This window comes from Ursus americanus, chromosome 9, assembly GCF_024610735.1.
Source record: "Ursus americanus isolate L20-20 chromosome 9, mUrsAme1.1.p, whole genome shotgun sequence".
In the NCBI taxonomy this organism is placed as follows: Eukaryota; Metazoa; Chordata; class Mammalia; order Carnivora; family Ursidae; genus Ursus; species Ursus americanus.
In genome coordinates, this window is record NC_142135.1 from 36,995,016 (window position 1) to 37,018,211 (window position 23,196).

Consider the following 23,196-nt stretch of genomic DNA (forward strand, 5'->3'; position numbering starts at 1 on the left):
TATAACCTCCCACTGCAATGGTGAGAAATCTAGTTCCCATTATCTACTACTCCTTTGCTAAATATTTCAATTCCTGTGTACATGTATCGTGGTTTCAGAATTATTAAATCAGTAGTCTCATGGGAAACAATTCTATCAGCTAGAACACAGTTCTTATGTACAGTTCTTTTTATTTTTAGTCTTACAGACTTGACTCACTTCCAGGGTTATTCAGGTTAGTTAGTATGTTTTCTGCCTACCTCCTTCAGTGAAGTTCTTTTACACATTTTTAACACAATTAGATTTTTGTGTCTGTGTATGTCACACTCTGCATCCCATTCTGGGATCTCCTGATCTCTTAAGTGATTTTTAAAAATTTGTGTACATTTGTGTTCAGTCTTTATGGTGTAGATTTCTGTGGGTTTTGACAGATGTGTGGTGGTACATATCTGCCATTGCAGTGTCATACAGAATAGTTTCACCACCCTAAAAAATCCCCATGCTTCACCTATTCAACTCTCCCTCTACCCCTGAACCCTTCGTAATCACCCATCTGTTAACTATCTGTAGTTTTGCCTTTTCCATAATGACATATAGCCTTTTCAGACTGGTTTCTTTTACTTAACCAAATGCATTTATGATTCATCCATGTCTTTTTGTTAGCTCATGTTTTCACCGAATAGTATTCCGTTGTGTGAAGGTACCGCAGTTCGTTTACCCATTCACCTACTGAAGGACATCTTGATTACTTCTAGTTTTTGGCAACTACGAATAAAGCTGCTGTATACATTTGCATCCTGACTTTTATGTGGATGTAAGTTTTCAGATTAGTTGGGTAAATACCTAGGGCCATAATTGCTGAATTTTATGGTATGTTTAGTTTTCTAAATTGTCAAACTGTCCATTTTGTATTCTCACCAACAATGAATGAGAGTTTATGGTGCTATGTGTGTTCACCAGCAATTCATAGGAGTTAGTGTTTTTGCATTTTAATCATTCTAATAAGTGTTTAAGGCTATTTCAGTGTTAATTTGCAATTCCTAATGATAGAGATGTTCGGCATTTTTATATGCTTATTTGCCAATTATATATCTTCTTTGGTAAAGTGTCTGTTCAGTACTTTCCCCTGTTTTAAAACTTTATTTTATGTTGTTTGTTCTTATTGTTGATTTGAAGAGTTCTTTGTATATATTTGGACGCAAGTCTTGTATAATATATGTGTTCTGCAAATATTTTCTCCCACCTATGGTTTTTCTTTTTATTCTCTTAACAATGTCTTTCACAGGGGAGAAATTTTTAGTTTTAATATCCCCATCAGTTTTTTTTTCATGTATCTTGCTTTTAGTATTTTATCTGTAAACGCATTGCTAAACTCCAAATCATATAGATTTTTCTCCTGTTTTCTTCCAGAAGTTTTCTGGGTTTGCATGTTAAATTAAGGGTCTGTGATCTAATTTTGAGTAAATTTTTGTGAGAGCCATGAGGTCTGTGTCTTGGTCCTTTTTTTGGCATGTAGTTGTCCAGTTGTTCCAGCACCCTTTATTCAAAAGATTATCCTTTCTGTATTGAGTTGCCTCTTGTGTCTTTTCACAGATCAGTTGACTATTTTTGTGGGTCTGTTTCAGGGCTCTTTATTCTGTTCCATTGATTTATCAGTGATATATGTGTCTATTTTTTGTTGAAATTATACTGTCTTGGTTATAGTAGTTTTATTAAAGTCTTAAAATTGGATACTGTGAGTCTTCCAACTTTATTTTTCTTACTTAGTATGGTGTTGACTGTTTTAGGTCTTTGCCTTTCCATGTAAACTTTAGAATCACTTTGCCAACATTTACACATTAGCTTGCTGGAATTTTCATTGGGATTTAATTGAATCTATACACTAAGTTAGGAAGAAATGAGATCTTAACAGTATTGAATCTTTTAATCCACAAACATGGAATGTCTATCAGCTTATTTAGAACTTTGATTTCTTTCATCATTGCACAGAGATTCTGTATATATTTTGTTAGATCTAAGTGGTTTTAGGTAGGTTTTTGTTTTGTTTTGTTTTTTTGGTACTATTAAAAATGTTTGTTTTTGTATCCCTGGAATAAATTCCACTTGATTACAGCATATGGTCTTCCTAATATATTGTTGAATTCAGTGTGCTAATATTTTGTTGAGGATTTTTGCATTTGTTCATCAGGGATACTGGCCTGTAATTTTCTTTTTTTGTGGCATCCTTGTTTGGTTTTGGTATCAAGGTCATGCTGGCCTTGTACAATGTGTTTGGAAGAGTTCCTCCCTCTTCTGTTTTTTGGAAGAATTTGAGAAGGACTGGTATTAATTCTTCTTTGAATGTTTTGTAGAATTTACCAGTGAAGCCTTCTGGGCCTGGAAATTTGTTTATTGGTTTTTGAGTATAGAATCAATCTCCTTGCCAGTATTTGATCTATTCAGATTTTCTATTTTTATTTTTCTATTTCATCATGATATATTTCTGGTAGGATGTATGTTTCTAGGAATTTATCCATTTCTTCTAGGTTGTTCAGTTTGTTGGTGTATAATTGTTCATAGTAGTTTCTTATGACCCTTTGTATGTCTGTGTTACCAGTTGTAACATCTCCTCTTTCATTTCTGATTTGAGTCCTCTCACTTTTTTTTAGGGAGTCTAACTACAGGGTTGTGAATTTTGTTTATCTTTTCAAAGAACCAGCTCTTAATTTCATTGATTTTTCTATTGTCTTTTTAGTCTCTGTTTCATTTATTTCTGCTCTAATCTTTGTTATTTTCTTCTACTAACTTTGGGCTTCATTTGTTCTTTTTCTAGTTCCTTGAGGTGTAAAGTTAGGTTGTTTATTTGAGCCTTCTCTTGTTTCTTGAGGTAGATATTTATTGCTATGAACTTCCCTCTCAGAGTTGCTTTTGCTGCATCCCATAAATTTTGGTATGTTATTTTTCTATTTTTGTTTGTCTCAAGGTATTTTTTATATTTCTGTCCTGATTTCTTTGTTGACCCATTGGTTGTTCATTAACATGTTGTTTAATCTCCACATACTTTTTCTAGTTTTCTAGTTTTCTTTTTATAACTAATTTCTAGTTTTATACATTTGTGGTTCAATACCCACAAATCAGTCTATGTGATACACCACATTAACAAAATGAAGGATGAAAATCATCTGATCATCTCGGGGTGCCTGAGTGGCTCAGTTAGTTAACTGTCCAACTCTTGATTTCAGTTCAGGTCATTATCTCAGGGTTGTGGGATTGAGCCCCTCATCAGACTCACATGCTAGGTGTGGAACCTGCTGAAGATTCTCTCTCTCCCTCTGTCTCTACCCCCCTCCCCCATCATACAATCATCTCAATAGATGCAGAAAAAGCATTTGACAAAATTCAACATTCATTTATGATAAAAACTCTCAACAAAGCAGGTATAGAGGGAGTGTACCTCAACATAATAAAGACGATATATGACAAGCCCACAATTAACATCATACTTAACTGTGAAAAGCTCTGGAAGCTTTTCCTCTAAGATCAGAAATAAGACAAAGATATCCATTGTCACCACTTTTATTCAACACAGTATTGGAAGTCCTAACCAGACATTTAGGCAAGAAAAGGAAATAAAAGGCATCCAGATTGGAAAGGGAGAAGTAAAACTGTCATTATTTGTAGATGATATGATATTATATAAAGAAAACCCTGAAGATTCCATCAAAAAACTATTAGAACTAATAAATGAATTCAGTAAAGTTTCAGGATACAATATCAGTATACAGAAATCTGTTGCATTTCTTTACACTAATAATGAACTATCAGAAATAGAAATTAATAAAAGTTCCATTTACAATTGCATCAGAAAGAATAAAACGTCTATGAATATATACAACCAAGGAGGTGAAAGATCTGTATATTGAAAACTACAAGACATTAATGAAAGAAATTGAAGAAGACACAAACAAATGGAAAGATTTTCCATTTTTTTGGATTAAAAGAATTTATATTGTAAAATGTCCATACTATCCAAAGCAATCTACAGCTTCAGTGCAATCCCTATCAAAATTCCAATGGCATTTTTCACAGAAATAAAAGAAATAAGCCTAAAATTTGTATGTAACTACAAAAGACCCTGAATAGCTAAAACAATCTTGAGAAAGAACAAAGCCAGAGGCACCACACTCCCTGACTTCAAACTGTATTACAAAGCTATAGTAATCAAAACCATATCGTATTGGCATAAAAATAGACACATAGATCAATGGAACAGAATAGAGATCCCAGAAATAAGCCCACCCTTATGTGGTCAATTAATTTACAACAAAAGAGCTAAGAATATACAATGGAGAAAGGACACTTTCCTCAATAAATGGTATTGGGAAAACTGGACTGCTACATACCAGAGAATGAAACAGGATGGGGCACCTGGGTCGCTCAGTCGTTTGAGTGTCTGATTCTTGATCTCAGCTTAGGTCTTGATTTCAGGGTCATGCGTTCAAGCCCTGTGTTGGACTCCATGCCCAAAAAAGAATGAAACAGGATCAATCTTACACCATACACAAAAACTAACTAAAAATGGGTTAAAAGCTTGAACATAAGACCTGAAGCCATAAAACTCCATAGACAGCTCCTTGACATTGGTTTTGGCAATGATTTTTGGAACCTGATACCAAAAGCAAAGGCAACAAAAACAAAAATAAATGAATGGGACTATATCAAGCTAAAAAACTTATGCACAGGAGAGAAAACCGTCAAAATGAAAGGACAACCTACTGAATGGTAGAAAATAATTATAAATCATATATCTGATAAGAGGCTAATAACCAATATATAGAGAGAACTCACACTACTTAATAGCAAAAACCAAACAATCCAATTAAAAAGTGGGCAGAAGGTCTGAATAGACTTTATTTAAAAGAAGATACACAATGGCCAACAGGTACATGAAAGATGCTCAACATCATTAATCAATAGGGGAATGCCAGTGGAATTAAGAAGGTGGAGTAGTAGGGGGACCCGGAGCTTGCTTTGTCCCTCAAACAGAGCTAGATCAACATCGAATCATTTTCAACAACTAGGAAATCCATCCGAGGATTAAGAAAACAGTCTGCAAAATTGGAGGGAGAGAATGTGGCAGATGGAAGGTTCAGAGCTGTGAATTGGGGGAGAGAAAAGCCATGGTGCCATGAAGGGGAGGGAGCCCTTTTCATGGAGTGAAGTCGGGGAGAAAGGGAGAGAGCAGGAGAGAGTGGCATGTGTGGTTTGCACAATGTGGATGCCCTGGGTTGCACTGGGAGAGATTGCTCCCCTTCTTGGAGTACATTTGGAAGAGGGTATTTTGCCTCTCCAAGGACAAAGGGCTCCCCAGGAAACATTGAATGGTTCAGCAGCAGGGGACAGAGGCACACAAAGAGGGCAGATAACCTGGTCGCAGCTTTTCACTGTGTGTCACAGTAGATTCCTGCCACCATGTGCACCTTGCAACTGCTTTTCTGGGACAGAATAGTGCCAGGTGTGCCGAGAGGCTCTCTTCTGGGGGAGGGGAACGGGTCTGCACCTTGCTGGGCCCTTTAAGGTCTGGAGTTTCGAATCCCAGCCACCAGCCAGAGATAAAACAGAACTGTGGTACCGGCATGCCACTGGTGGGGCACAGACAGGTTGAGGGCAGCGATCTGATGAAAGCCTGGGACACGGGAAATGAGATTGTTCACTTTTCTGTGAGGGCCTCCTGAACAGTGGTGGCCATGAGTTCCCGTCCCCAGAGACCAGAAGGTGGGCCTTCCCCCATTCCCACCAGCACAGATGGACTCTAGAGAGAAACACCACCGGTGGAGACTGGAGTTGCTTAAACCAACCCTCCCCCCCGCCCCACACCTGGTAGGGGCATCTTTGCAAGAGCAGGTCTGACTGTGAGCCAGTCCGGTGGGCCTCTCCCTCAGAAGACCAACACAGGCACCCGCCCCCATGTACCAGGTCTGCTGATCATAGAGTGCTCCAAAGGGTCAGCTTCAGTTCTGGTGGAAATAGGACCAGGCTTTCTTTTATTCTTTTTTCTTTTATTTTTTTATTGCTTACAAGAGACTCATTTTATTTATTTATTTATTTATTTTAACTTTTTAAAGTTTTTATTTATTTGTTTATTTGACAGAGAGAGAGACAGCCAGTGAGAAAGGGAACACAAGCAGGAGGAGTGGGAGAGGAAGAAGCAGACTCCCAGTGGAGCAGGGAGCCCGATGCGGGGCTCGATCCCAGGACACTGGGATTACACCCTGAGCCAAAGGCAGACGCTTAACGACTGAGCCACCCAGGCGCCCCATGGAGACTCATTTTAGATCCAAAGACACCGCCAGATTGAAAGTGAGGGGGTGGAGAACCATCTGTCATGCTAATGGACATCAAAAGAAAGCCAGAGTATTTATATCAGACAAACTAGATTTTAAACCAAAAACTATAATAGGAGATGAAGAACACTATATCATAATAAAGGGGTCTGTCCCGCAAGAAGATCTAACAATTGTAAATATTTATGCCTCCAACTTGGGAGCAACCAAATATGTAAATCAGTTAATAACAAACTTAAAGAAACTCATTGATAATAATACAATAATAGTAGGGGACTTTAACATTCCACTCACAGCAATGGACAGATGATCTAAGCAACAGGTTAACAAGAAAACAAGGTCTTTGAATGACACACTGGACCAGATGGACTTAACAGACATATTCAGAGCATTTCATCCTAAAGCAGCAGAATACACATTCTTTTCGAGTGCACATGGAACATTCTCCAGAATAGATCACATACTGGGTCACCAATCAGGCCCCAACCAGTACAAAAAGATTGAGATCATACCATGCATATTTTCAGACCACAACACTATGAAACTTGAAGTCAAAAGCAAGAAAAAATTTGGAAAGACCACAAATACATGGAGGTTAAAGAACGACCTAGTAGAGAATGAATGGCTTCACCAGGAAATTAAAGAAGAAATTAAAAAAAAAATACGTGGAAGCAAATGAAAATGAAAACATCACAGTCCAAAACCTTTGGGATGCAGCAAAGGTGGTCCTAAGAGGGAAGTATGTAGCAATACAGGCCTTCCTCAAGAAGCAAGAAAAGTTTCAAATACACAACACAGCCTTACACCTAAAGGAGCTGGGAAAAGAACAGCAAGTAAAGCCTAAAACCAGAGAAGGAGGGAAATAATTAAGATTAGAGCAGAAATAAATGATACAGAAATTAAAAAAACAAAACAGAACAGATCAATGAAACTAGGAGCTGGTTCTTCAAAAGAATTAACAAAATTGATAAACCCCTAGCCAGACTTACCAAAAAGAAAAGAGACCCAAATAAAATCACAATGAAAGAGGAAAGGTCGCAACCAACACAGCAGAAATACAAACAATTATAAGAGAATATTATGAGCAATTATATGCCAACAAATTGGGCAATCTGGAAGAAATGGACAAATTCCTAGAAATATAAACTACCAAAACTGAAATAAGAAATAGAAAATTTGAACAGACCCATAACAGCAAAGAAATTGAATCAGTAATCAAGAATCTCCCAACAAATAGGGGAATGCAAATCAAAACCACGATATATCACCTCACACCTGTTAGGGTGGTTATCATCAAGACAAGAAATAACAAGTGCTGGAAGAGATGTGGAGGAAAGGGAACACTTGTGCACTGTTAGTGGGGATTTAAATTGGTACGGCCACTATAGAAGACAGCATGGATGTTTCTAAAAGAATTAAAAATAGAACTACCATATGATCCAGCAATTGTACTTCTGGGTATTTCCCCAAAGAAAACAAAAATAGTGATTCAAAAAGATATATGCATTCTCCCATATTCATTGCAGTATTGTTTAAAATAATCAAGATACGGAAGTAACCGAAGTGTCCATCAGTGGATGAATGGATAAATAAATTGTGTTAATATATATACAGTGTATTATTACTCATCAATAAAAAAGTGAAATCTTGGGGCACCTCGGTGGCGCAGTCGTTAAGCGTCTGCCTTCGGCTCAGGGCGTGATCCCAGCATTCTGGGATCGAGTCCCACATCAGGCTCTTCCACTAGGAGCCTGCTTCTTCCTCTCCCACTCCCCCTGCTTGTGTTCCCTCTCTCGCTGGCTGTCTCTCTCTGTCAAATAAATAAATAAAATCTTAAAAAAAAAAAAGTGAAATCTTGCCATTTGTGACAGCATGGATGGACCTTATGTAAGCAAAATGTCAGAGAAGGTCAAATACTGTATGATCTCTCTTATATGTGGAATCTAATAAATAAAAACAAAAACAAGTTCATAGATACAAACGACAGATTAGTTGCTGCAGGAGGCGGGGTGGGGGAGTGAGAGAAATGGACGAACTTTTTTTTTTTTAGTTTAAATAAATTGAATAAAAATTTTTCAAAAGCAAGCAAGAAAGAAACCAACTATCCCTCAGCTCTGCTGAGTACCCAGGACCTACCGTTGTTCCATTTGAACACAGCAAGATACAAACAACCTTAACAAAAGTACAACACTACAGACTCCGTCAGTTGGCTTAAATTCCAAGTTGCTTCATTCAGAAAACTAAGGAATTTGAGTTGGCATTTAAGATTAAAAAAAAAAAAATTAATTCCAAATTTCAATTTTTTATTGCTGGTATGTATAGGAAGCAAATGATTTTGTATTTTGCCCTTAACATCCTGTGACCTTGTTGTACTTGCTTATTAGTTCCAGGATTTTTTTGTAGATTTTCTGCATAGTCATGTCATCTAGAAATAAAGGTAGTTTTCTTTCTTTCTCTCCAGTCTTTATAACTTTTATATATTTTTTTGTCTTACTGCACTAACTAGACCTCAGTATTCTTTTAACTTTGATGTCTGTGCATCCTCATGAGGCATCTCTTTCTCCCTGTTTCAGAGGATATACCTTTTTTTTTCTTCCATAAAAATTCATCTAGAAGAAAACTAAGACATGGTATTTGCCTACAAGAAGATTGCAGTCTGGTGGGTGAGACATCAAGTGGACCGATGACTGATCACAATGTGCTTGAGAAGTACTGTGATAGAGATATGCATAAAGAACAGAAATTTCTGTTTTATTGCCCCTTGATTTTCTTTCTACCTCCCTTTAAAGGTGTCTTCGCTACTTGCCTTTTCATTTCTGTCAGTCACATTATCTCTTCTAGGGCCTTTTTCTTCAGCCTAAACATATAGTTATATTTTGACCATTAAAAAAGAGGGGGGAAAATCAACAAATTATTCATGAACAAACGTTATGATAGAATAGTCAGAGCCTTTGTTTCTTCACTTAACCACATTTTCTCTCCACCCCTGGTACTGTGGTGAAAGATTCTGCCAGCAGTACTCTCTCCAAGGCGACTTTCTGGGTAAGATGAGATCGCTTTAGCACTGGTTTAACTGGAGGTGTCCCTGGCTCATCCAAATCATTTTGTGTAGCAGGCAGCTGGAAATGCAGGTTTGAACCCTAAGGGAGAGCACAGGCAAGTAGGAATCAGCAGGCTTGCTGTAGTTGTTAGTAAAACTGGAAGCAAAAACAGGATTGCTCAAAAAGTGTTTAAAAAAATTTTAAGTTGCTGCTTCTTCCTAGACTACTTACTTCACCCTCATTTGCCTGATGAACTCCTTATCCTTCAGGAGTCATCTTGGACATTGATTCCTCTGAAAAGGGGGCACCTTTCATGATGCTCCTCTAAGCTTCAGTTGAGCACGTGCTCCTACATGGTTCCTATATGGTACCCTCTGTTAACCTCTATGAGAATATTTATCTGATTTTGTCTACTTTCTACCTCTCTCCACTAAACTGTACATTTCTCAAGGACAAAGACTATATTTTAGCACACTGCCTGCACATAGTGTTTATTATATATTTAATGTTTGAATCAACAGCTATATATATAATATATACTTATCTTTATAATAAAACCTTTATAATAGCTTCTACCTGACTTTTACTCCTTATTATGTAGCATACATAGTGCCACATGGTTATCCTCAGCACAGAATGTATTCACATTTAAAATGAATAAGGTACATAATGGTACTGAAGTATTTTCCTTCAGCGATTCTTTAACCAAATGTGATAAATATTTGGTTGGGGTGTAGGGGAGGATTGCTAGTTTTTCTGGCTTCCCTGACTCTCCTCTGCTCCAGAGTTTCATTTGTATCAGTAATGTAAATTACACATTAAAATTAATATTCTTATTTTAGTGTGCTTCAAGTAGTCATCTGAATTATATGCTTCAGAGGGTGATGTCTCAAAATCGTTTCATAATATTATCATTTCTAAGTTTATACAGTGATATTTCTTTTGTTAAATGTGTATTAAGGTTTCTGTTTGCTATTAAACAGTATCATAATGGAACAGAAAAAGAGTAAAGAAAGGATGAGGAAAAGAAAAATGTCTTTTCAAAGACAGATTAGCCCTTCTATTTATTCTACAAGCAGAAGATATACAGTCATAACTCTTTTAATACAAAACGATTTAGAATGCAGTGATACAGTAATATGAATGTTTAATATTTCCTTTTGTATGTTTCTGTCAGTTTTGTGGAATCAACAACTGTTCATTGACCTCCTGCTGTTATATGGAAGTCATTGGTGAGATTACTGAATGTAGGCAACCTGTCCTTTAAGAAGCATAAGTATTGCTTATTTAAAAATATAACTTACAACATATATATATTTTGAAATATATAGCTTAAAATAAGCAGCCACTAGTCTCTTTCTGAGAAATATTGATAGTATGTTAATAAATATAATAACCTGTTTTATGAACCTATATTATCTGTGTAAATCTCCAATTAATGGGATTTGTTCTAGTGTTTTGTCTTTGGTGCCCTCTTGTGGATTTTTTATAAACTGCTTGTAACAACAATTTTTAAAGATATTCTTTTTTTATTTTAAAATATTTGATTTTATAATCTTTATACTTTGTCAATCTTTTGACATGCTTTTGGCTGTAGGAGAAAAAAGAAAAATCATGGTTAAGGTTGCTTTTACTTTTTAATTTACTCTATTGTATATCAGTATTGTGCACAGGGGATGTAAGATAATCTTTTGTTTGGAAACTTTTAATATAATGCCAAGAACTTGTGCAGTCTTGCTTCATGGAGCCTCTGAAGTCCTGCCCACACGCCTTCTCACCATTTAGGCTTGTACTGATGAACAAGTCTTTTATGACTTTTGGAGATCTTGAATGCTTTGATGTAACTTTAAAACATGCCTGTGAACATGCAAAAAGTTAGGATCCATGAAGGCAAAAGTTTCTGTTTGTTAAAGACAGGTATGTCAAAGGCAGCAGCTGTATAAGCTCTTAACACTGCTCTTGCAGTGAAACAGAAGGACCACCTACTTATAGCAGTGGGAAGAAGGTTCATTCTTTGTACAGATTTTCAGATACTGTAAATCTTAGTAGCTTTTAACTGGCAAATACCAATTTATCCCTTTTTTCAGCCTGTCAGACATTGAAGCGGTGCTTAAAGGCAACTGTTTGAAGGAGAGTATTTTTGATTTTTCTCAGTAGTTCTTAGCTCAGTTGGGTTGAATGTGGTCCTACTGAGACCAGGTTAACCAGCTGATTCTGCAGTGGGCCATTTCACTGGTAACACGGAAACAATAGACACTACAGCGTTTATTGATAAAGAGGCGGTGGGGTAAGCGCTGTCCTGTACTGTATTTGGAAGTGGAATTTGCACTTAATGCTGTGTGTGTCACATCAGTACTTTCACCTTGCTATAGCAGAGAGGTATTTTTAGTTCAGTCGTACATTGGGCTCTGACTTGATGTGAGACATACAAGCAAATAGAGAATGGTACCTTTGATTTTTGCTTTTACTAATTCAAGTAATAACTCAATTTTGTTTATAGATACAGGTTAGCATGTTAGCGTAACCAACAACCCCGAATTCAGTTATGCCCAGGGAGAGAAGTGAAAGATTCCTGCCATAGTTTTCCCCAATTTTATGTCCATTCCCTTGAAGTTTCACCGTGTACGCCTTGTTGATTTCTTATTTGACTCTTTCACCACAAATTGGTTGTAAGATTTCAATGCCTTCATCATGTGATGAAGTAGCAAATTCTGTTAAGTCGTGTTTTAGTTTCAAAAAGCTGGCATTATCTATTTTCTCTTCTGTCTTCATCTATTCAAATTAGAACCTTTCACACTTTTCTCTTTAGCGTCAGTTTCACCTCTTTTAGGTTCAGAGTGTTGGAGTTATTTGATATTTGACTGTCCAGGAAGTTTCCATAATATAGTGATTCTTTTTTCATGATTTCTTTCAGATTTGACTTGTGGTTTCTGTTTCTGTAGACCTTTTCAGTACATTCTGTGATTACCTCGAGTCTGGATTTCAGTAATAACCTTCTGATTCCAAGCTCTTTCTCCAGTCTTCTCCTCCAATTCATCCTTCAGTTTCCAAGGTTCCTGTCACTTCTCTGCCACGCAGCTCATGCAGGTTCTTAATGTATAGAGCATTCTATAAACTGTAGGTCATTTTTTAATGCAGTCAGACTGACTTAATGCTTTCCCTTCTAGCCAGACTATTTCCACGTTTGTGCTTGTTTTTTTTTCCAATCTAGAATGCCATTGTATACTCCTAATTTTATCCTAGAAATTTTTGTCTTAGGAAGATGCAACTTTTTAAGGGGACTAACTTAATTTTAAGGAGGGAGTCTTAATTCTGTTGTTTGTTCTTCCTACCCATTCTCTGTAGCTTGTCTATTCATTGTTTATCTTTTGGATTGTGAGTTCAACTCTAGCTCAGTTTTGTTTCTGAGAATGATGCGTGAGTTCTGGGTTGAAGATTGAGTTTAAGTCCTTACCTAGGGTGGAATTTCATTTGTTTCCATCAGGCACCCCAGGTACTTATGTAGTGGGACTGCATTAGGCTAATTTCTCAGCATGAGGTTCCTCAGACTTTGTGGGTAGTGTTAGAAAGCTCTGAAATCCTGTCTGCACCTTCTGAAAGGCAGCACCTCCCCCCACCTCCCGTCTTTACCTGAAGCCCAAGTAAGACAGACAAGTTTGCATGTCATCTTCTTTGCCTGTGAGTACATTTTTTCTTGTTCACCCTTTCACTGAGGATGTAGACCTTCAAGATCCCCAGCTTTATGCAGGGGTTTCAGTTCCACTTTGGAGAGAATCCAAAGACTTGTCGCTTGTCCCCCTTTATCCACTAAAATGGTTACCCCATCACTGCCCCACCCCCATCATCTTATACCCCTACGGCAGCCCTTAAGGTCAGATTTAGTTTATTCTTACTGCTTCCCACTCTCTTTGGGGCCCTTGTGGATTCCCTTTAGTATCTTGAAAGCTCAGGTATGCATTAAGAGTATGTTTGTTATGTTGTTTCTTGTTTCAGTGTCATCCCTGATTAACACCTCCAAGAGGTTTGAAAGATATCCAGACCACTATAATACTGCAACTTTTTGTATAATTGGTTCACTTACATATCTTACACGTTCACTTTTTTCCTTAAAAAATAGTTTTGGAAAAAAAATTTAAAGAATAATTTTTTTATGCTGTAGTAGAATGCATACTGAATGGAATTGTCTAGTTGAATCAAAAGCATTAAGATCACTGTTGTCTGCTGTTTATGTGCTGTTGTGTAATTGTACTAGCAATAAAGACATTAATATTTCAAGAAGAGAAATAATTAGAATATTTTCAACTAGAAGTTTATCTATTTAAGAAATAATCTATCTCATTGTTACAAATAGAAAATTCTTTTTTTTTTAATTTTCTCTAATTTCATTTAATGTTTGGAAAATCAGTATTATAAACAAATGGAAAAAATAATGCATTCAATAACAAGTGTATGTAGGATTAGTTATAAAACTTACGTACAATAACAGTAGCTTTTATCTGCATCAACAATAATGGCTTCCTAAAGTGTTAGTGTAAATATCTTTAAAATCAAAGAGTAGATGAATATTTAGAAAATCCTTTAAAGTAGTAGATAGTACATGTGTGAAGATACCTAATGCAAAGTCTGATTATTTCTCAGACTGTTATAGCATAAATCTGTCTTAGCAATGGAGTAGGATTTCCTAATAATGTTTTCAAATATTTGTATTCCATGTGGATTTTATGATTCATAACCTGGATTATCATCAGTACTCTGTTTTGCATTCCTGGCACATGATGACCAGTGATTGAAATGCTATTGTATTCCTTACTGGAATTGGCTCTTTTCTACAGTGGAGAAGCATCTGTTCCACAGACCTTTTTCTATAAAGTATCAACATGTTTTTCTTCTGCTTTTCTTTTGTGAGGAATAACAGAGTATGTGTAAATGAAGTATAACTTTGGAAAAACATTTTAAATAACTTTTATTGTAAAAATGCTAGAAGTACCAAATGAAACTTTAGTAATAATCTAAAATATCAAGAATAACTTCAGAGTTAATGATTTTTTGAAAGTAAAAAGTGTTGCTGAAAAGTTTTTACCACCATCACCAAGTTCGTGTTTGAGTCTTCAAATTTCATATAAACTAGTTCTCATTCCATTTGTACTTTATTAATTACTGTTTGGGTGCCACCTTTCATTAATGAATTGAGTCCCCTATTTTTTGCGTTGCTATTCATTTTACTGCCAGTTTGTAAATTAGATTAGCATCCTTTAGCAAAGTGACTATGTAAGTGAAAATAATATGCTGTAAAAGCAATCCCTTCCAAACTTGGTTCAATGTTTTCATAGTTCTATAGATTGTCCGAGCCAATTGTGTGACTCCAGAGGTGCAACTCTCATTATCCCCTTGTAGATTCAACTCTAATATGGCATATAGGAGGACTAAAAGTATTATTTCACACCAACCAAATGGAATGTTTCTTGTTAAGTTTAATTGTCACAGCACTGAATCTTACAAGGATAAGAGACAAATGACTCACACATATAAAAATAGAGTTAGTGTTTTGGGAATTAAACTGGTTGCAACCATGATAAAATAAGATATTAAACTAGCAGTCAATTTTTTAAAACAACTGATAGAAAATCAACTTTTTCTCTTCCTCCTCAGTGGGGTCTACTGGAAAGATTAAATTCCAGTTTTGTTTTGTCTTTTTAAGCTTTTGAACCAAGTACAAATCAGTTTATATATGTAAGCATGCTCCAACTAACCTTTAATATAAATTCAGCTAGACTTGCGAAGTGCTGTAAATAATTTTAAAGCCTTATAAAATTGGAAATTAGATCTTGGGCTTTAGAATTAGAATGACCTATTTAGAATCCTTACTCCTCTGCTTATTTGTTGTATGACCTTAGACAAATTATTAAACTCATTTGAACTTCAGGTTCATCATTTGCACAATGGAGTTAATATCTTACAGGATTAATAAGAGGATTAATGGGAGTATCCTACAAAAAGTCCATAGCATAGTGCTTCTGACTCACTGGTAACTGTTTTTATGATTATTAGAAAAATGATCAACTAATAATTCTAGTAAATAGCATTATTTTCCCTCTCAAAGTTTCTTCAATAGCCATTCTATATTTTAAAATAATACATTAGTTTAAATAAAATTCTACTGTAGAACCTTATGTAACACTGTCCTTAGTTCTATGCTTTGGCACTACCTCATAATAAGGACTTTAACATTAGTTTAATAGCTTTGTACTGGAGCAGGCTAGATACCAGGAAGGTAACTGTTAAGATTTGGTTACTGCCCTTGTAGATTTTAGAATGTAATGAGAGATTTGGACAAGTCAAGTGTATAGACAATTACAGTGTTGTGTAGTAAGCATACGAATGGCATAAGCATGAGGTGCTATGACAGTACAGAATATTGCACCTAATTCAGTCTCAGGGTATCTGAGCTGAGAAGGGATGGCTGAGTGTAGTAGTCCTGTTAAAAAAAGAAGCTACGATATAAAGCACTCACCCAAATTTATGTATATATGTTACATATATAATATGTATCCTTTAAGACCTAATTTAAGGGCAGCTTCCTCTGTGAGGCCTTTCTTCATTTGTTATCGGCAGAGTTAGAGGCTCTATTCTTGGTACTCCCATTGTACTTTGCCAATACTTTTCTCATAGTCCTTGACAAATTGCCTTGGAATTTATTGTTTACATGGCAGTCAGTTTCTGTTAGACACCAAACTCCTTAAAAAACCAAAATGGAGCAAAACTGTTTCTTATTTATCTTTGTATCTCCAATGCCTGGTCCACTCCTTGACATATTATAAATTTACAGTAAACGCTTATTGAATGAAGTAGTAAGTGAAAATATAAATAGATCCATTCATTAAATTAATTTTTAATAAGTACCTATTTATGTGCCAGGTGTTCAAAGCATTGGGGATTAATCAGCGAAAAAGAAGCCTCTGCCTTCATCAAACCATTCTAGTGGTAAGAAGGCCAGGTATAGGCTGTGAAGAATACAGAATAGCCTGTATTCGATGGAGACTTAGGTTTTAACTTGGTCAGAAAAAGTCTCACTAAGGTGGTGACATCTAAGCGGAGACTGGAGTTAAGTAAAGGATAAAGCTGTCTTGTGGAAGAGCATTCCAGGTTGAGAGATCAGCCAATTTAAAGGCTTGAGGAGGAACATGCTTAGAATGCTCAAGAAGCAGCCAAGGGGAGGCTATGGCTGGGACTTGGTGAGTGAGAAGGAATGTGATAGGAGATAGGCTTGGCAGATATTACTGAGCCAGATCACATTTGGCTGAGAAAGATTTTGGATTTTATTCTAAGTGTGATAGGAAGCCAAATGCAGGGTTTTGAGCGGGAGAATAACATGAAGTGATTGATTTATCTTTTGAAAGAATCAGTCTGCCTATTGTTTGGGAGACTAAAGTGGGCAGGAGTGGAAACCGTGAAAACTGTGCAGAGGCTGTTTTTTAAATAGTTTTTAATAGTTTATATTTTTAACAGTTTATGTATATATACACACTATATATATGTAGTTTACATGTATAGCTTATAATTTTTAACTTTTAATAGCTGTTTTTAATAGTATAAATAAGAGAAGATGGCGGATTTCACTAGGATGGACCGAAAAATTTGTATAACACACCTTGGGAATAAGAGCTGGAGATATAAGCTGTTAAAATTGTAAAACTGTACCTCTAGCTTAAGCATTCAAGTAGATCAAAATTTATATATAAGTAAGGTACATGCACTTAGTGGAGTAATGGACTAAGAAATATAAGAACTAGGTTCTTACAGCTTTGCTTTTAAATAAGTATGTGTCCTTGGGGACGTCTCTTCCTTTCTATGAGCCTCATTTTTTTCAGATATAAAATGAGGTGTTGAATTATTACGGGTCCATGATTTTATAGTTCTGTGAAAAAGTAAATATATAATGAATGCTTACTGTATACAGAATACCAAATAAAACACTTGAGTAAATTCAGAAGTACTGTAAAGGCATTCTTATCTATAAGATACTTATGTTTATAAAAGATTTTACAAAACAGTTATTCACAGTATGAGATCATAAAATTAAATGCAGGAGCGTGTGATGCAGATTATAAATTCTATAGAAGTTTGGAAAAGGGGACAATTAATAAAAACTGAAGAAGCCGTGAAGGTAATAGATACTTGATCTGGGACTACACCATTTAGTTAAAATGGATAGAGAGGAAAGAGCATTCTGAGTAGAGAAGAAGACATAAACAAAGAGGAAGTCTTAATGACCTAGTGTGACGTGGGTTTATAGCAGCTGGAGATTCAGTTAAGGTCAGCCTGACTAAATTGGAGGATATATGAACAATGGGAAAATAAGATTAGCCAGATAAAATAAAGTAATATAGAAGACATTAAAATCTAGGCAGAAATGTTTAGCTTTTAATGCAGGCAAGAACTGTGGCCATTAGAGATTTCAGTAGGATATTATGATACAATAATATTCAAGAAAGCTTGGTGTGGAATATGGACTTTGAAGAAAGTGTGAAACTACTTTGGTCCTAGTAATATGTAGGCATTTTGCATGTCTTTTCTCATTTAATCATCATAACTCCAATGAAAGAAACTAAAATCTAGAGAGTTTAAATAGCTTGCCTAAAGGTCTTATATCTATTAAGTGATTTGAGCCAGGATTTGAACTAATATCTGATTCTAGAAGGTCAGGGTGGGAGAGACTGTTCAGTCAGGGAGCTTTTCCTGTTTTCACCCAAGTATGAGGTAATCAGGAATTTACTCAGCAGTAGGAATGGAAAAGAAAAGGTGGAACTGGGAGAGAGATTTCTGAAGATGAACTTGCTGACTGATTGAATATGGGGAATCAAAGAGAGAATAAACCTAGGAAGACCTGTTGACTTTTTACTCTCGTGTAGGTAATGAAGAGTTTTGTGCTTTGTAATAATTATTGTTGGGAATGGCAGCAGACAGGAGAGACAAAAGAGGTAGATGAAATGATATGTGATTTGGGAATGTCAAGTTTTAAACGTCATTAAGCATTTTAAGTAGTAAGTAAAATCAGGAAAATTTCAAGATGTGGGAGTCTTCAACATGTTAGATAGTTGAAGCATAAGAATGAAGAAGTCTTCTAAAAGAGACTCATGAAAGAAGCACAAAAGACTTTGAGAGATACTGCTGAATTTATCATGCAGGTTTAGGAAGAGGAAGGGCTATCAGACAGATGAGAACAACATGGATGCTCTTGTTCTCTGTATTTGTATTTGACCTCTGTCAGAATTAGGTTTTGCTTGTTTGTTTCTACTTAAAGTGGAATAGATATAAATGAATTTCACCGCATGATCAACTTTTTCCAAATAACAGATCGTTTGGTCTCTCAAACAGAATTTGTTATTTTTATGGCCCTATTTCAGTTTATCTTTGATGAACGTTCTAAAGAGCAATTTTTTGTTCATACTTCTGTTACTGATTTGATCCTTCTGTGAATTTACATTTAAAAGCTAATGGCTAGGATATGATAACAAAAGCAATAAAAGGTAACTTAAGATACACAGGCAACAAAAGAAAATAGATAAATTCAACTTGATCAAAATTAAGAACTTTTATTCATCAAAGGAACCATCAAGAGAGTGAAAAGACAGCCTACAAAAAGGGGAGAAATATTTGCAAATCATTATCTGCTAAGGGATTAATATCCAGAATATATAATGATCTCCTGCAACTCAACAACAAAAAACAACAACCTATGTCAAAAATGTGCAAAGGATGTGAGTAGACTAGGGATGTGCAAATCAAACCACAGTGAGATACTGCATATCCACTAGGATGGCTACTATCAAAAAACAGAAAAGAACAAGTGTCAGTGAAGATGTAGAGAAAATGGAACTCTGTGCACTGTTGGTGGAAGCGTAAAATGGTGTAGCAACTGTGGAAAACACCGTGGTGGTTTCTCAAGAAATTAAAAAAAGAATTACCATATGGTACAGAATTACACTTCTAGGCATAGACCCAAAAGAATTGAAAACAGGGACTCAAATAGAGACTTGTACACCAGTGTTCATAGCAGCATTATTCATAATAGCCAAAAGGTGTAAACAACCTAGTGTTCATCAACAAATGAATAGTGTGTGTGTGTGTGTGTGTGTGTGTGTGTGTGTGTGTGTGTGTATGTAATGGAATATTCAGTCTTAAAAAGGAATGAAATCCTGATACATGCTACAACGTGGATGAACCTTGAAGACATTATGCTAAGTGAAATAAGCCAGACACAAAGACCATATATTGCTTGATTCTGCTAATCTGAGGTACCTACAATGGACAAATTCATCATAACAGAAAGCAGAAAAGAGGTTACCAGAGATTGGGGGAAGGGAAGAATGAAGAGTCATTTTTTACTGGGAACAGAGTTTCTGTTTGGGATAATGAAAAAATTCTGGAAATGGATGTTGGTGATGACTGCGTTAATACTGTGAGTGTAATTAATGCCACAGAACTATACAATGAAAAATTATCAAAATGGTAAACTTTATGTTATATGTATTTATCATAATTTTAACAAAAAAAAGCCAGTGGCATTTGTACAAAGTTATGTAAACGTTATGGCTGTTAGAATAGTGCCAACATATTTCGTCTTTAATTGTGCTCTCTTGTATTTGTTTTGTCACCATATTTTCTGTTTTGCATTTGTACATCATTTACCTATCTTAATCCTTATTTTATCTTTTTAATTTAAATTCAGTTAATTAACATATAGTGTATTATTAATTTCAGAGGTAGAGTTCAGTGATTCATCAGTCTTATATAACACCCAGTGCTTATTACATCATGTACCCTCCTTAATGTCCATCACCCAGTTACCACCACCCCCACCCCCCAGCAAGTATCAGTTTGTTTCCTATGATTAAGAGTCTCTTACAGTTTGTCTCCCTCTCTGGTTTCATCTTGATTTATTTTTCCCTCCCTTCCCCTATGATCCTCTGTTTTCTTAAATTCCACATATGAGTGAGATCATATGGTAATTGTCTTTCTCTGATTGACTTATTTCGCTTAGCATAATACCCTCTAGTTTCATCCACATTGTTGAAAATGGCAAGATTTTTCATTTTTTTATGGCTGAGTAGTATTACATCATATATATATATATATACCACTTCTTACCCATTCATCTGCCAGTGGACAACTGGGCTCTTTACATAGTTTGGCAATTGTGGACATTAGTGCTATAAACATTGGGGTGCAGGTATCCCTTCAGATCACTACATTTGTATCTTTTGGGTAAATCCCTAGCAGTACAATTGCTGGGTCATAGGGTAGCTCTATTTTCAACTTTTGAGGTGCCACCATACAGTTTTCCAGAGTGGCTGCACCAGCTTGCATTTCCCACCAATAGTGTAAGAGGGTTCCCCTTTCTCTATATCCTTACCAACATCTGTCATTTCCTGACTTGTTAATTTTAGCCATTCTGACTGATGTGAGATGGTATCTCATTGTGATTTTGATTTGTTTTTCCCTGATGCCAAGTGATGTTGAGCATTTTTTCCTGTGTCTGTTGGCTATTTATATGTCTTTGGAGAAATGTCTGTTCATGTCTTCTGCCCATTTCTTGACTGTTAATCCTTATTTTAAAAAACAACTAACAGCCTTCTATTTCATCAAGCAATTTCTGTTGCTTGAGCTTTAATTACTTAAAACTTTAGATTATTTTGGCTCTAATGATAATGTTTGTATGTATGTCTTTATATTAAAGTTAGTAGTATAATAGTATTTTTCATTATTAAAAGTAAAATGTTTTTATTATATAGATTATAAAATGTTTATATAAATAATGTTAAGAGGGGGATGGGCAAAATGGGTGAAAAGGAGTGGGAGCTACAGGTTTTCAGTTGCAGAATAAATAAGTCATGGAGATGAAAGGTGTAGCATAGAGAATGTAGCCAATGGTATTGTAATAGTGTTGTATGGTGACAGATGGTAGCTATGATTGTGGTAAGCATAGCATAATATAGAGAGATGTTGGATCACTATGTTTTACACTTAAAACTAGTGTAACATTGTGTGTCAACTATACTTCAATTAAAAAAGTATAATATGCTTGTCATGTTGTTAAGAATGAAGAAATGCAGGTGTCTTAGAAAAGTCTTCCTTCATGGCAGTATTTTTGCTTGCAGGATGAAGATGAGCTGGATTCCCACACGATGGTGAAGACTAGCTCAGAGAGTGTGGGGACGATGAAGGCCACGAGCACGATGAGTGAAGGGGCCCAGACCATGATTGAACATAATAGCACGATGTTAGAATCTGACCTGGGGACCATGGTTATAAACAGTGAAGATGAAGAAGAAGAAGATGGAACTATGAAAAGTATGTGGCTTTTTCCTGTTGAATATTAATTTTCTATTTGAAAAGTACACTTCTATCAAAACCAGGATAGTTCTTGTCTTACTTTTTGTAGCCAGTTGTGGAAAATTTTGTTTCTGGGCATTACTTAACAGTAAAAAAAAAAAAAAAAAAAAAGTATGGCATAAATAAATTTTTTTTTTTAATTTTAGTATAGCAGAAAACAGCACATCTCTAACTTAGGGTTATGGAACTTTTTTCTGTTAAAAGATGCTAACCCATAACTTAATTTAATTTGTAAAGTATTTTAGAGATAAAAAGATAGCATTCCTAACATTTACTTTTCCAATAAAAAAGTGAACATAAAATTCTGTTCCAATAAATACAACATAATATTATTTCATGTTGTCTAAATTATCAGTTAAGCCACAGATAACAGGGGGTGCAAGCTAAGAGAAGAAATAAGGACTTGGTTGGGAAAAGAAGAAACACTAGAAAGAAGGATCAAGAGACAGGGATACTCCTGGAGAAAATTCAATTCAGTGCATATTTACTACCACTTGTCATGTGTGAGGCACAGTGCCAGGTGTGCTGCGGGGGCTAAAATGACGATTAAGACATTCTCTCTGATCTCTGTTGCTTACAGAGTGATGAAGACAGAGATACTTTCACAGACTAGCATTTCTTTTTGTGTGTATTTAGCTTTTTTTAAGATTGCAGTTAACAAGGTTGGACATTGTGATTTCACAGTTATAGGCAAAAGCAGATTAATTACCTTTCGATTCCTACTGACCTTCCTCTTCCCCCTACTACCCTAGTCCCATGTGGTCAGTGTCAAAGTCTAAGCACTAAGCTGTTTTCTACTCATAGCACTGCTTCTAAATGGCACAAAAGCAGTAATACATGATTTCTTGGATTATGGAGCCTAGAAAGTTATAAATATTCAAGGATTTGCTTCTGTTATAAAATGGAAATAGCAAGCAGTTTCCTCTGTGACATTTCTGTTTTCTTTTTGCTGCTCCCCCCATGAGGTTGCTTAGTAAGTCTTACCTCATGACTTCAAGCCACTCACTGCTTGTGCTTTCTTCATGTTTCCTAGCTCATACAGCGTACATTATGGTTGTATACTTTGAAAGGGGAGGTCATGAGGCACAGAATGCCATCAGATTGCCATAGAGTTATTCCTGGGTGGGAACTGGAAAAGGGATATGAATTTATTTATAATCTCCCACAGCTGGTGAGTCTCCTGAGCCTTTGCCCTGGAAAGCAGCCTGAAGCGTGTATTCCTAGCTAGGCTTCTGACTACAGTAGGCATTCTGCATCCAGAACATGCTTACCCAACTATATTGGATGGTCTTGGAGCCTCCAAAGCCAGCTAGTGTTACGGTACAAGTTATGTGCTCTGTAGATCAAAAAGACCTTATGATAAGACAGTTTACAACATATTACCCATTAGCACGTAGCATTGCTGTTCCGCAGCTGATAAAATTCTTTTAGTCAAACTCTGTAATTCTTAAAAAAAACAA

General features: G+C 35.9%; 1 protein-coding gene across 2 annotated transcripts in view; it reads left to right on the forward strand.

The window, feature by feature from the left end:
• Nucleotides 1-23,196, forward strand: part of STK3 (serine/threonine kinase 3) — a 269,186-nt gene that overhangs the window by 167,452 nt on the left and 78,538 nt on the right. For both annotated transcript variants that reach the window (XM_045805877.2, XM_045805878.2), the window contains one exon: nt 21,502-21,694. In XM_045805877.2, the coding sequence (XP_045661833.2) occupies nt 21,502-21,694 (193 nt within the window). The remainder of the gene's footprint in view (nt 1-21,501; nt 21,695-23,196) is intronic.